This window comes from Rhinatrema bivittatum, chromosome 13 (assembly GCF_901001135.1).
Source record: "Rhinatrema bivittatum chromosome 13, aRhiBiv1.1, whole genome shotgun sequence".
In the NCBI taxonomy this organism is placed as follows: domain Eukaryota; kingdom Metazoa; phylum Chordata; class Amphibia; order Gymnophiona; family Rhinatrematidae; genus Rhinatrema; species Rhinatrema bivittatum.
The window spans coordinates 57,523,634-57,538,770 of NC_042627.1; the positions used below are offsets into that span (position 1 = coordinate 57,523,634).

A 15,137-nucleotide genomic window follows, 5' to 3' on the forward strand; every position below is an offset into this window, starting at 1 on the left:
TGCTCCTGGGCCCAGACAATGGGACCCAGCATTGGTCTGGTGCTGGGCCCGGGTCTAGTCCTGGGCTCAGCAATGTGACCTGGCCTTAGTTAGATCCTGTGTCGGACCCAGTCCTAGGCCCTGGACTAAGCCTAGGTCTTGGTGATGGAACCCTACTTCAGGCCAGACCCTGGCATCAGGCCTACGCCCTAGTCCCAGGCCTCAGCGACCGGGACCCAGCTTTGGCTGGGTTTCGGCATTGAACCCTTGCCTAGGCATTGGGTATCAGCGACTAGGACCCAGCTCCTCCTAGACTCTGGCACTGGGCTTAGACCTGGGCTTCAGCGACAGGATTTGGCCTCATTCAGACCTCGGCATCAGACCCAGGACTAGACCTCAGGCCTAGGCAACCAGAACATGCCCTCAGCTTGGCCATAGCGATGGGCCTAGGTCCAGACCAGGGCATCAGCAAAGGAATTTGCCCTCTGCCTTGCCTGCATTGGATCTGGGCCTAGGACTAGGTCTCAGCATCCAAGACTCTACACCTTGGGCTAGGCTCCAGTGACGGGCATGGGCATAGTATAGGGTCCAGGCCCCGGGTCAGGACTAGGCCGAGGCCTAGACCCGTGAGAAGTCCGTGTTTTATTTGGTTCTTTTAAGCAAAAGAATACACTAAAACTTTCATGTATATTCGTCCAAGGCCTATTTTCAACTTTTATCATTCATACAAACTGAAAGTGGCCTCATTCATTGCATTTTTTGCATTCATTGAGAATGAATGCACATCCCTAATGGATACTTAAGTCTGACAAATGTAAAAATGAGTGCAAAAAAACGTGATAAAAGTTGATTTTCCCATGGTAAGACTGATAAATGTTATGGCTCAGGCCTGGGGCAAGGGTATTAGGTGTCTTTGCTGTCAAGGCTGGGTTGTTGAGCCCCATAGCCTGCCCTATTCTAGGTAATGCTATTGCTGAGGCTGGTGTGACTTGTTTGGGTTTGGCTCCTTCATGCCCCGCATCCCAAACTCACTAATTTAATAAATAGCAATTCACTGTACGTTTTAGGTGTAGGACAGCAGTCTTCATGCTCTCTGGGCACATCCAGTGCAGCTCTCTGATACTGTTTCAGGTGCAGTGTGACCAGGTCCCTTGACCCACTGTCCCGGCTCATCTCTAGAAGAGCTGAAGACCAGGTGCTCAGCTTCCCTCCCGCCCATCCTCCTCCTCACATGCATAAAAGGTCTGATTTCATGAGCAAACTAAACGGAGGCCAAAGCCTTCATGAGTTCCTCACTAGTGTCCCCATCCTTAGGGCCATCCCAGTCGGCCCTGTGGTTAGACATGGACATATATTGTAATTTATTATTTGATAAATCACTACTCAAACATCATTTGGAAGTTTGGTTACAATATATATCAGAGCAAATGATAGCGGTCAATCCAGCCCACTGAACCCAGTGTGGCTCTTCTATACCAAGTGTCAAGTGATAAGTCCTGTGCATTGGCATACAGAAGATCACAGATTCCAGTCACATGTCAGCTGGCAGAGAGAAAGAGCCTCCAGGGCTGACAGAACTCTCTCAGCAGGGGCCCCAGAACAATCAATTGCATCCCTGGCTACGGCATATCAAGGATACTGAGAGGACCTGACACCAGGTGACATGCCCTCTGGGGCAGTGATAACTTGCAATCCCTTGGGTTGGGATCAAAAGGAACAGAAGGATTCCAGTTCAGGGATTGCATCCTGGCTCAGCCATGCATGTCTTGGGATGTTCCATATGAGACTTGTGGTGTCCCCATTGTATGCAGACCTCTCAAAAGACAGGGACAGGCTCAAGGGCTTATGCATCAACCTCATCTCCAGGAAGACTCATGAAAGGTGGTGGAAGTGTGGCCAATGGACAAGCCAGCAAACTGGTCCTATGGTCTCTCAAACCCAGACTGCAAGGGTCACCCTTGCAATTGTCACTTTCGCACAGTGGACCTTGCATTGGCAAGACATCTGCTCAGGCTGAAGCTGGCATTAACTAGGGTAATGCAAAGCTCACCTATAAATTTAGGTGGTTGCGTTTACTTGGTTTATATGGCTTAGAACCTGAGAGCATAGGTCTTTTCAGCTCTATTGCTGACTCCACAAGAGTCATGCATGTCACCTTTTCACACAGTGTGAGTGGTCATTAGCTTGCTGGGAGACAGACTAGCCTAGACTCTGGCTGTTCTTCTACAGACTTATTATTTACATGAAAACTTAACAACCAAGAGCCTGCTTACCTCAGCAGTGCTGGCAACAAAAATATGCAGTAGTCTTCAAACAAGTAGCTTTAGCAAATCTCCTGTTTTTTTTCTTCACATCTGGAGCCTCTTGCTTCCCTTTGAGCCTTGGTGTTTTATTCCTCTTCCCAGGAAAAATGCCCTGCAACCAGGATTTCCTTATGGCTGTCTTAAGATGGAGCAGTCTAAATGCCTGGTCTTGGCTTTTTAAGGAGAGAGTCTAATATATATTCCTTTATACCTGAATCAAGAATCAATGCACTAAACACTGATAGTTGAATTTCATTCAAATAAGTTTGTTATTAATTTATCTTCTTGTAAGTGTTTTCTGTTCTCAAGCACTGATATCAAGAACATATGTAGCAGCTTCCTTGTCTTGAGACTTTGACAGTAGACAGCCCAACAGCATAGGACCAGTATTGCTAAGACATCCCCTGGGTAACATGAGGGAATCTCCTTCGGCTCATATTTGTCTCGATCTGGTGTTGAACACTGTCATCAGTACTGACCGGTTACAACATTCAACCTTTCAGTAGATGGTAGTTTTCTGCAACCTAGTACCAAGCAGTCCAGTACCTCCATGGAAGGGAGGTTCAACCATAAGGCTGAGGCTACCTTGTGCTAAACTTAACGTTGGTTGCCTCAGAACGTCTTGATGATTGTGGCCCAACTTGGTGTGGTTAGTCCAGCCCCAGTGAGATAACAGCTTAGTTGACCCAGTATGGCTATGGCCCATTGGTCATGCTGCAGCCCAGACCTTAATGAGTTTACCATTGTGGTAATGCCAGAGTATGGATGGCTTGATCAGTGTAGGACAGAGAGTTTCAGCACGTATCTTTAACCATTATTTCGTTGAGTAACCAGCTCTGGTATTCTTGTGTGATGGTCCTGAGACAGTGGATCAAGCTGAGAATAGGTGGATCATATTTAGGGGAGGCCCAGAATTATGGGGCTAGGGTTAGCAGCAATGCCTAGTCTACTTGGTTTCATCTGCTAAAACAATCTTATTATCTTATGTATAGAGTTAGAATGCTTAGCTTCTACATAGTTTGGGTCCTGATGGGTTCTCTGACAAATTTTAGAAGCTATTGGGGCTAAAAATATATCTTCTGCTAGGTAGGATGTTTGAAGAGAACTTTGAAGGCTTTTGGCATTGAGGATTTGTTCATTCAGGAGAGCCAGGTTCTGTATTATGAACAGACTGCGACAGTATTGACAAATAGTGTGCAGTCGCAGGTTACTGACCTCCAACGAGGCATATGCCATGGGTGCCCCTTATTGCTACTTTTGTTTATCTTATCTTTGGAACCATTGTTACAGAGGCTTAGAGATAATTATAAGATTGTGGGTGTCCTGGTGGGTGTGGAAGGAGGCAATGCTATTAAACTAGTGGCAGTTGTGGATGACATACTGGTGTATATAGAGGAACTGGTGGGTTCTTTAACAGTGATGTTAGAGGAGATGACCCTTTATGGGGACCTACCAGGCTTAAAATTAAATCTGGACAGTCTGTAGCACTACCAATACAAGACAAGGTTAAGCAATTATGGGGAGCTGGATTTCCAATGTGATGGGCTGACTGTTCTTTTAAATACCTGGGAATAATACTGCATATAGAACCTGCATTGATGTATAGAATTAACTTCCAAGAGATGTTTAGGATTATAAACACTTTATTACAAGCATGGGTGGATCTCCCACTCTCCTTGCTTGGCAAGGTTAATTTATTTCAAATGATGATATTCCCCAAATGGTTATGTTTATTTCAAACAGTCCCCATGTGTCTTCTGAAATGGGACTTGCAGAAAATTGAGGGACTGAATTGGACTTACCTATGGAAGGGGAAGAAATCTAGATTTGCACTGACAAAATTGTATGGGAGGTGAGAGGTAGAGAAATGGTTCTAGCAAATTTGAGGCAGTATAATTTGGCCTGTTGCTTGAAAAAGTAAACAATTGGTTGTTGGATACGAACCATTAGACCCCTATAAGGTTGGAAAAGGCTTCTCTCTCGCCGTTACATCTACGTTATGTAATTCACAAGACACCTGCAGTACTGCCGGCCTCTCTTAGGGCTAGCCCCCTGATAATAACTGTGTGGAAAGCATGAAAATATGTATGTGCTACATTACAGCTGCAGAGCAGGATATCATTTTTATCTTTTCGGGCAAATGGAGACTTCACGCCGTGTTATCATGGGGGATATGTTTTCATTGGGAAAACAAGGGGCTTAGGATTTTGGGGCAGTTTTTAATGCTCAGGGGAGACCCTGTTCTTTTCAGGAATTGCAACAAGAATTTGAGTTAGATTATAATTACTTTTTTGCTTATCTACAAGCGAGACACTATATTCAATCCCTGGAAGTAAAGGATATGAGTCAAGAACATTGAGACTGGATAGAGGAGCTATTTGATTTTAAGAAAGCCTCTAGACACACGGCCTCTTTTTTGCATAGATTCCTGGTGGGGACATGTAGCCCTCCAAACTATGATAATCTGGTACAGAAGTGGAACCAGGTATTAAATGTGACTCTTGATGCATCCTATTACAGTATTTGTTTCAAGCGAATTTGGTTTCTTGCAATGAGACTCTATGCGAGACTCAGTACAAATTTTTGAGGAGATTTTATTTTCCTCAGTAGATGGACCATAAAGTTAAGCTTTCATTGACTGCCCAATGTATTAAATGTCATCTAGTAACAGGAACTCTGGGACACCAGTTTTGGGCCTCTTCTGAGATCCAGAAGTTCTGGAAGAAGCTAATACTGTACACATTAAGGAGGTGACAGATGTGCCACTGCCTGTTGAGGCTACTGAGCTCCTTTTTTAGGATTTTCAGAACCTTTTTCTTTGGGATAGGTACACCAAACTGAGTTCGTAAGGCCCTTTTGCTGGCCAAAAAGATAGTCTTGTAGTGTTGGTTGTTGGATCGCCCCCCAACTATAACCCAATGGAGAAATTTGTTACACCAAACCTGTGTATTCGAGGAGTATATTGAAAAGGCTGATGTGTCCAGGAAGAAGAAGGAGTTCCTTTTAGTTTGGGATATGTATATACAATTGTTACCACATAAAGCTCCTAGCTTGCTTCTAAATGATATTTGACAATCTGTTGTTGAGGGATTTTGCTTAATTATTTATTTGTTCATATATGTATTTCTTTTATTTCCATTTCATGTGTGTTGCTCATCACATTGCAATGGAAGGCTTGTCCATGATTCAGGGCTACCTGGAAGTTTGGGATGGGTTTTGATATGTAATGACCCTTTGGGATTCATTACAAAACTGGCCCTAGTCTTAAATCCCTTTGAGCTAGGATAGAGATTGGTAGCAGAGGGAGGGGTGCACCATTTTGGAACAGCTCTTCCACTGAGGTTGCTGGAATGGCCAGCCCCCCCCCCCCCCCCTAATGGCATATAAGCATCTAGAAGCATAGCTTTTGAGTTAGAGAGTGGAGAAAGTATAAGTGTTCACCTTAGTTAGAGCTTGTTTTCCTGCTCTGGGCTCTAGGCCTTACAGCTTAGAATAACATCAAGTGTAGAAACGGGACCAATAACCTTCTGCATGTTGGTTCCAACATTTGAGGTTTCCTTCCTGTGCAAGCCCTGATATTCCTGGCTGGAGGATTTCAGGGAGTCCAATAACTAGCTTAGAACAGAAGGTAGGGAAGATTCTGCTGCTCTCCATCCCACAAACCATGGGCTAGATCAGGGATGACCCGCTGCAGGAGGGGGAGTTTATTGTTACCCTTCCTACTCTGAAGACATCTGGGAGAACTGCTGAGGACCTTTGCTAGGAAAGGCCGTGTTTTGTCATCTGAAGAAAAAAACTGAGTAAGACCTATTGTCACATTCTGAGGACAACCAATTGGAGTCATCACTCTGGGAAGAAGAGGCACTATTTGGGAGACTGTGCAAAGCCTAAGACATTAGGAGGAAAGCATTCAAAAGCCATTTAGACAATTAACTTAAAGTTATCCATCTAAAAGGCGAATTTTGATATATTCAGCCTCTTCTCCGGCTAAAAATCTAGCCAGATAAAACAAGAGTCATTCTGGGGGCATAACTGGGAGGAGATACTTAACAGGCTAACAGCTGGATAAGTAGCAATATTCAAACTTATCCAGCTAAGGTATCCAGCTAACTTTAGACCTATCTGGGTATATTCAGCAGCTCGGCCGTACCACTGAATATCCCGGCTAAGTTACACAGATACAGCTTATCCGGATAACTTTCTTGACCAGTTATGTCTGAATACTGACCTCTATATTTTTCCCAACAGTAACTTGGAAGGGGTTGTTTTTCCACCCATTTAGGATACTCCTGTCCACCGGGGAAACCTTATTTTGCCAATTCCTGGAGAGTGAGAGTTTTCCCTGGCCCATTACTGAGAGACACTCGCACAGATAAAGATAAGACTGGAGACCTGTATTTTCCAACTGTTAATGCCCAGAACAGATATGAACTGTGTCATTTTGCCAATTAAGAGCTTCTGCAATAAAGAATTATTTTGGAGTCTTAATCTGAGCCTCCGGAATATTTTGTTGCCATCTCACATCCTTTAAAGGTGAAATGAACTGATACCTCCCCAGGACAGTGAATTTAAGAGTCACCCCTGACACCTTGGTTCTTGAAGGATTGATTCCTCCCGCGCCCCCCATCCTCTGGGAAAGAACCTTGTCCCAGGGATCTACTGAACTGTGAGAGAGTGGGGAAAAGGCCTGGATAGTGGCCCTAGGACCCTCATGTGCCCCGGTCTTCTAAGGCAACCACCAAGCAGAGGGTGACACTAGTTCTGCAGTTGTAGTAAATTTTGAAGATAATCCAATTAGTGTTTTAAACCAATACAGCCCACAAAATGAACAACATATAGGGTTACAAAAGTTTCTGAGCTATTTATGCACCAAAGATACTTTTTATTGTGATACAAAGAGGAACTAATTTTACATTTCCTATTTTGTTTCGTTTTGTTTCAGAAATTAATGGAAAGAAAAATGAACTAAATTTCACTTGTATTTGCTTCATTTACAAAACCTCCCCCCCCTCCTCCTGCCAACCAAATGCACTGAAAACATTTTAAAGAGCTCACGCCCACCCCAGACTTACCACCCTCCTTTGGATCCTGCTCCCCAACATCTTACCCCATTTGTAGGGGTCTAAAGGAACTAGGGGTGTGTAGGGGTAAAAATGTTGTTTCGTTATTCATTTCACTATGGTGGGCGGGGGGGGGGGGGGTCCCCAAGAATTTTTTTTCATTTCATGTTTATTTAGTTTCTTTAGTTAAAAAGAAAAACAAAAAACCCCACAAAAAAACCCCCCAAAAATGGAAAAAAATTAAACGGGGCCTTCCAAACCATCCTGTGCCCACCAATCAACCCTCCCACCTGGAAAAATGCCAGGGCCAGGATCCTCCCTGGCCCCCACTTACCTGGTCAAGAAGGGATCCACAGACTAGGCCTAGGCCACGATAGCTTTCCACAACCTTGGCCTAGGCCCTACACAAGGCCCACAATTGGAGGCCTGGTCCTAACACCTGGACCATGGCCTAGGCAAGGGCCCAGAATGCCAGGGCCCAGCTTGGAGGCCCAGTCCCAATGCCTGGGCCATGGCCTAGGCCTAGGCCTGCAACAGGGCCTGGCCCAGCCACCAGTTGATTCCTGGGCCTTGGCCCAAGCCCATGCCCGATGCCAAGGCTGAGGTCCCAAAACCTGGGCCTCGACGTAGGCCAGGGCCCAGGCACTGGGACCCAGATTTTGGGCTGGGCCCCAGCTATGCCCAGTCGTCAGGACCAGGTCTCTGGGCTGGGCACTGGTGTTGGGGCTCTGGCCTAGGTTGAGGCTCAGGTGTTGGGAGCATGTCAGGCCCTAATGTCGGATTCCCCAACAGAGAAGGTTAAGTGGGGATTGGGAAATTTCCTGCCCCTGGCAAAATCTGTCAGGCCTAGGCTTTTGATGAGGCCCTGACATTGGGCCTGGGCCTAGGCCTAGGCTGAGATCCTGCAGCTGCTGAGTTGGGCCGCAGCCTACGTGAAACCCCGGCACCAGCCTCATGCTCGGGAGTAGGCCACGGCCCCTTCTTTAGGTCTCAGCCTATTCCCTAGGCAAGGTGCCCTGGTCTTGGGCCTAGGCCTAAGCCTGATGGATGACTTTGTTTTGTTTTTTTTAGATTTTTAAAATGAAATGAGATTCCAACAAAATGTTGTCAGAATTGTAATTGTTTTGTTTTGAAATCCACCTGAAACAAAACAGGAAATTTTGTCTCTTTTCCCCTTTTGTTTCTGCTGAATGTCCATCCATAAAAAGAAGCCAGAAGCGACTCCTAGTCACTCCTGCGCCACTGCTGCCGTATGCCAAAACGACACTTGCTGACCTGAGGGATCACTCCTGCCCCCTTTGGACCCCCATCCAATAGGGTACGATGCGGGTGGAGAGAGATCCGGAGGGCATTAGTGGGTGGGGAGGGGGGCATGGAAGGGACTTTTTTTTTTGTTGTAAACTTTATGGCCTATGTGGCTGGCAGAGGGCAGGGCTGATGGCCAAAATGAAAAAACTACATGAAAAGAACCAATCGCCCCCTCCCTCAAATGAAAACTATTCCTGGGAATAAAGAGCAAATAATTGCTAGGCTCAGTAAAATTAAGAATTCAATTGAAATAGGAACTCAAGGTACAGCAGCCCCCTATTTTTAATTCTTTCTTTTTTTTTCCCCCATTTTTCCTTTTTGTCCTTTTGTTCCTTTATTTCTTCCTCCTTGCTTGGCTCTTCACTGAAATCAGACGAGTTCTAGGCAAGAGAGTGCCGAGGGGCTCCTCTCTTTGCATCTGGGAAGAATTTGTTTCTAGGTCAAGATTTATCAAGAGTTTTCTCCCGTTCCGTGCCTTGGGGGGGAAATACTTTATAAGTCAAGTCATTAAACTGATCCTGCCAATCAGTCTGACACCACACCTCAATCTGGGACGCAGTGGGATGGAGAAGGTTTTAACCAGCTGCAGTGAACTTCTATCCACAGAGGTAAATAAAAAGAATTGTCACTTTGCTCCAATTCATGCTAAACCTCACACAGTGTAACAAAACTCCTAATTTTTTTTTTTTTTTTTTTAAACCTTGTGCAGATTTGGCCTGAATGTCCAGCAGAGGCACATAGCTCATTTTGAAAGAATAGTTATAGCTTACAGATTTTCAAATTCCTTCCATGTGTCATTTGCAAGACATGCTCAGAGCTTGTGCATACTGGCTATTCCCTATATAAGGGTCTATTTACTAAACCGCGTTAGCCATAAACCAGGCCCTAATGCTCATTAAGGGCCTGCGTTAGTTAACGCACATGGCAACAAAACTGCACACTGGTTGGTGTTACTGTTAAACTGGAGATAACATAGCCTGATGCATAAAAATTAGCATTCAAATTCATGCTAAGCAACTCAAGAACGATGAATCTGAGTTAGTGCCAGCAGCGTGAATTACTTCAATTTAAATTAACATACTGGGATCAGTGTGCCCCAAACACCTCTATGCTCCTGTCCCCTGAGTAGCAGCCCACACAAACTGTCCCCCTAACACCCCTAAAGAACCCCATCCCTCCCATGAGGAAAATCACCCCTCATGAGTAAGTTCCCCCCCCCCCTTCCCATAATCTCATCTCCCCGCCCCCCCCCCCCAAGCAAATTCCCATGAGGCAAAGCCCCATCCCTTCCAAGGCTTACCCTTCTGAAGTCATCTGAAGAACACTAAGGCAGGAGGCCATGGGTCTCCCTCCTTTCTCATAGGCACCAAATTCAAAATGGCACCAGCTGAAGTCATGCTGTGCTATGCCCAATAAGATGTGGAGCACTGTACAGCATGAAGTCAGCCAGCTCCATTCTGAAACTGGTTCCAGAAAGGTAGGAAGGAGCTACCCTTCCTCCTGCCTCAGTCTTCTTGAGATGTCATTGGAAAAGGCGAGCCTTAGTGAGGGTGGCAGGGTGCTGGCTCACTGGGATGGAGGGGGCATTGCCTCAGGGAGGTGTTACTTTAAGGGTTACCTCAGGGGGGGCTGCTATAGTGAGGACAGGATTAGCACAGAGGGTTGCATGGAGGTTGGGCCCGATGTAAGCAGGGCGGGGTGTGGATTGAGGGCCCAGAGGTCCCACTGAATTGCAGAAAGACAGAATAGAAATAAATAAAAATATGTTGGTGTTCGGGGAGTGGGAAAATGGAAGCCCTCATCAAAATTTACAATTGGGCTCATGTGGCTGATGCAAAGTCTTAACTACACCTCAAAGAGATGTAATTCACTTTTGCATTAACAGCAGCATTAGCTAATGCAAAAACCTGCTTTTAATAGCCAATTTACTAGAGGCATTGCTACTTTTAGTAGATGTTGATGCCTGTGTTTAAACAGTTGCGCTAAATTGTGCTTATTCATCTATTCTGCATGTACATTGGACAGAGCTGTGAGGTTGCACTGTTAGTACTACTGAATATGTAGAAGTTGGAAGTAATAATGTTTCATTGCATTAACTTATCAACTGCTCTATGTACTCTGCGTCTGGGGAAAATAATTTGCCTAGCAAATTAGGCCTCATGTGACCATTCAGTTTTCTCAATAATTTTAAATATGTGAGCTCCAAAGAGGAGAATCTGTGGAGGTGTAGAACAGCAAGCTCAAACAGTAAAATTGCTGACCAAAAAAAAAAATAAATCTGTCAGATGATAGGGCAGCCACACTTACTGTACCTTCACATACTGTGCCTCGGACTCTTGCATATCCTCTTGAACAGACTGGGTCTGAAACAGAGTACACATTGGTTTAAGGCATGCATACTTAAAACATCAGCAGGTCAATATTCAAAACTAAACATTTACATGGATAGCTTGGAATCAGATAACTTGGATAACCTGGAGTTACATGGAGAGCTTGGGAGTTATCCATCAAAATGGATTTGAATATAAACCTCTAGGTTTAGTTTTATATAACACAGAAAGGAGTCCTATTCAATAAGGAGGCACCAGACAAGACAATCATCAGTCAAATAAAATGCTTTATCTGGCTAAAATCCCCTGCTTAGATAATGGATTGGTCAATTCCCGATGGGTGACTCACGATCTGCATCCCAAAGATTTTTTCCATGCTCCATTTTGTAACGGTGTGGGGGGGAGGGGGGAGGGAGGAATTCCTAGCACTCAATTATGTTTTCTATTTTTGGAAAACATGAAACTGCAAAAATGATTTTCTGAGACTATGCAGTGCGCTGGAAGATAGCAAGGGAAACAAAGCAGTAAGTGGACACGTAGGAGGAGACTGCTAAAGCAAAGTATTGCATTCTCCTGACCTGGTTCACAAGGGATGCATGGGCTGCCCCACGCTGCGCCTAACGATGAACAGCAATGAGATCTTAAGGTTGCCCCGTTTATGTTGATTTCACACCTTCCATTTACAATATTCTGCCAGCAGGTGCCTTTGATGGTTTCTGTTGGAAAAATATCAAGACTCAGCATGTCGCCATAACAAAAAATAAGGTACTGTGTGCAAAAGTGCCAAAATTATTTCATTCAATAACTTCAAAATTACGTGTTAAACAGATATACTCTGAGGGGTAGATTTTAAAAAAGAACGCTCGCGCGTCCATGTGCGCGCTACCCGGCGCGCACATGGATGCGCGATTTTATAACATGCGCACGCCAGTGCGCATGTTATAATATCGCAGGCGGCGCGCGCAAGGGGGGTAGACATAGGCAAAAATCGTACAGCGACGTATTGTCCAGCTTCCCCAGTTCCCTCCCAGTCCATTCCAATTAAGGAGCGGACTGAGAGGGAACTTCCCTACCCTAACCCTCCCTTCCCCTTCCCCCTATCCTACCCGTCCCCTATCCCTACCCTAGGTACCCCTATTTTTTTTTTTTTATTACCTTTTGCTCCTCCAAAGGAACTGAATCAAGTTGCGCAGGCCGGCACCCTGCCGGCACGCGATCCCCCGGCACAGCGGCAAATGGCTGCTGCACTAGCCTCACCCCACACCCTGGACCACCCCTTGGCTCTTGTGTGCGTAACAGGGGTTACGTGCGCGGCCGGGCCCCTTTTAAAATGCACGCGGCGTGGGCAAGGCCCACCCCTCACGTGTAACCCCTGTTTATTGCTCGCGCGGGCCATTAAAAATCGAGCCTTGAGTGAATTACACAATTATCTCAAACTGAATCAACTACATTTACAATAAGTGATTAGAATTTGAAGTAATAATAGGGCTGAGCTTTCGTTTCATTTAGTTTGGAAAACAAAATAAAAGAAAAACAAAATTTTGTTTGGTTTTCTTTGTGTGTTAAAATAAGGCAATAGCAACCAGCCCCAGGGGGCCCCCTGCCACAAAAGTCACAATTCTGAAATGTAAAACAGTTCCACCAATCCCTCCCTATTCATCCAGGCCCACTTAGCAGCTGACAATTGTGTCTTCACAGGGAAGTACCAATCCACAGATGCTCTAATCAAAATGGCACTAGTGGGCTTTGAGGCCGGTATCATTTCATTGTACAAAAGTTACCTCTGTGCAAAGGTAGGGATCTACCTCCAAACAACAAAATTGCACAGACCTCAAGGAGGACTAATAAGATCCTCACAATATGCTGGCACTATGTTGTCTACAGAATTTTTCACCTATAGTATCTGTCAATCGTGAAATGACACAACTCAGTACAAATCACTACATGTTAATAGGTTTTTTAAACCAAATTGTTTACTCATGCACAGAAAAAAAAGCACTAAAATGTTGGCAAACCACTTCTATTTTCTAACAGATCACATAATTTTGCCGAATTGTTTTCAGCAATTCTTTATTACCACACACATTTTTGTGCATCGATTACTTTTTGATGTGTGATTTGTTTCACCTTTTTTTCTTTTGCTTGTACAAATTTAACATCAGAAAAATTGTCTCATCGGAGAGACAACAGATTTATAAACATTGCTGTTCTGAATTTGAGGATATAAACTCGCCAGGCTTATATTTTGTTCACTTTTGTTGACAATCAGTTCGCTGGCGTCTTCATGATTCTTTCTGTGCATGAGCAGCTCTTTCCATTTCTAGTTTGTAGACATAAATCATGGAATTTAGCCATATTGTTTTGGGCAGTTCTTTTTCCACTATTACCACACACATTTTTCTGTATTGATTATGTTCTGGTGTGTGATTTGTGTCCCCCTTATTTTATTTTTTTTGTATGTACACTATAAACAATATCATTAAAAAATCATTTGGACAGTTGTGTAAAGGGATATGAAGGATGAAAGGGAATGGAGAACGAGAACAAGAAGTCCTGGCAATGTTCTTTCGTTGTATTATGGGAATATGGTTGAATCATCATTTTGGAATGGACATGGGGAGAGGTCAGCAGCATTGTGATTTCACATGGGAAGAGGAAACTGGCAAAATGCTTTTTGTGGTTGGAATGATATAATAATGGTGAGAATAGTAATCTTAACATTATAATGTCATTTTTATTCTTCTAGTGGGGTGTTCTATTTAATAATAGTAGTAGTTACATGCTACTAATTATTGAATCCCAAATTTCAGCCAGCTTTTCTGACATTGCCATCTGGATGTCCCACCCTCATCTTAAACTTAACATGACCAAGTCTGAACTTTTCATCTTTGCTCCTAAGCCACTTTCCTCTCCCCTTTCCCACTCTTTATTGTCAAGAATAATACTGTCTTCTTCCCAATTCTATCAACCCACAATCTTGGAGTCATGTTTGCTTCCTATCTTTTCTTCTCACCATACATCCAAAAAACACCACTAAAACATATCATTTCCATCTCTATAACATCACTAAAAATCTGTCCCTTCCTTTTTGAATACACTGCCAAAACTTTTATCTGCTCTCTCATCACCTCCCTCTTAGACCACTGCAACCTTTTCCTCCCAGGTCTCATTGGTACAGTCTATCCATAATTCAGCTGCCTGACTTCTCTTCCTCCATTGCTTTACATCTATACAATCCCTCTTCTCAAGTCATTACATTGGCTCCCTAGCTGCTTCCTCATACAGGTCAAACTTCTCCTACTCAGCTACAATCGTCTTCAAAAACTCTGCTCTTTTTGCTTCCTATATTTCTCCTCATGACCTCCATTCACTGGGCAAGCTGCTTTTATCTGTGCTTTTCTTCTCACCGGCCAGATGTTGACTCGGTGTTTTCCACCTGGAAGTCTTTAACTGATGCATCAAACCCTCTCTCTGGCCATCTCAAGTCCCACTTTAAAGCATAGCTTTTTAGGTTGCTTTTAAACCTAAAATCCTGGCCTTTCCACCAAAACTTTGTCAATTTTATCTATGTTTCCTGAAATAAGTACATTTCCTGAAATCTCCCCAACATCTTAGTTGTATTCCTTGACTAAATTGCAAAGCTCCACAGAGTAGGGGCCGTTTCTTTGGTGATTCTGCAAAGTGCAGTGTACATCGAGTGGCACAATAAAAATAAGCAGTAGCAGTACTAGTCTGATCTGCAATCAAATACCTATGCAAATGGTTCCCGTTGTATCCAAAGTGCTTCCAGTGGGACATTCACATATGAAAGAGCTTGGATTGTTCTTGCATGCGCCATTAATACAGGGGTTGGACTCACATTCATCAATATCTAAGGCAAAGGAAATGTAACATATGAGAACAAACAATTCTGCACTTGAAGTTAATGCCATTTAAAATAGAAATATTATATAAGAATAAATCCATTTCCAGAAGCATTTTTTAAAAATAATCTCTAATTTGGAATTTTACACTACAGTCATAGTAATCATGCGAAATTCACAGTTTCATAGAAATTAAAAATACAGTATAATTTGGTGGTCTCACTCTTTCATAAATATTTGCAAAACCAACTAAAAATTGCACATTTTTTCAATTTGCAATACAGTCTCTTTCCA

General features: G+C 43.8%; 1 protein-coding gene across 1 annotated transcript in view; it reads right to left on the reverse strand.

Moving 5' to 3' along the window:
- The window catches only part of FBN1 (fibrillin 1), a 292,212-nt gene that overhangs the window by 122,204 nt on the left and 154,871 nt on the right, over positions 1-15,137 (reverse strand). The window contains exons 21-23 of the mRNA XM_029574409.1: positions 14,732-14,851; positions 11,559-11,696; positions 10,963-11,013 (exon numbers count right to left, since the gene is read on the reverse strand). Coding sequence (XP_029430269.1) covers positions 10,963-11,013; positions 11,559-11,696; positions 14,732-14,851 — 309 coding nt within the window. The remainder of the gene's footprint in view (positions 1-10,962; positions 11,014-11,558; positions 11,697-14,731; positions 14,852-15,137) is intronic.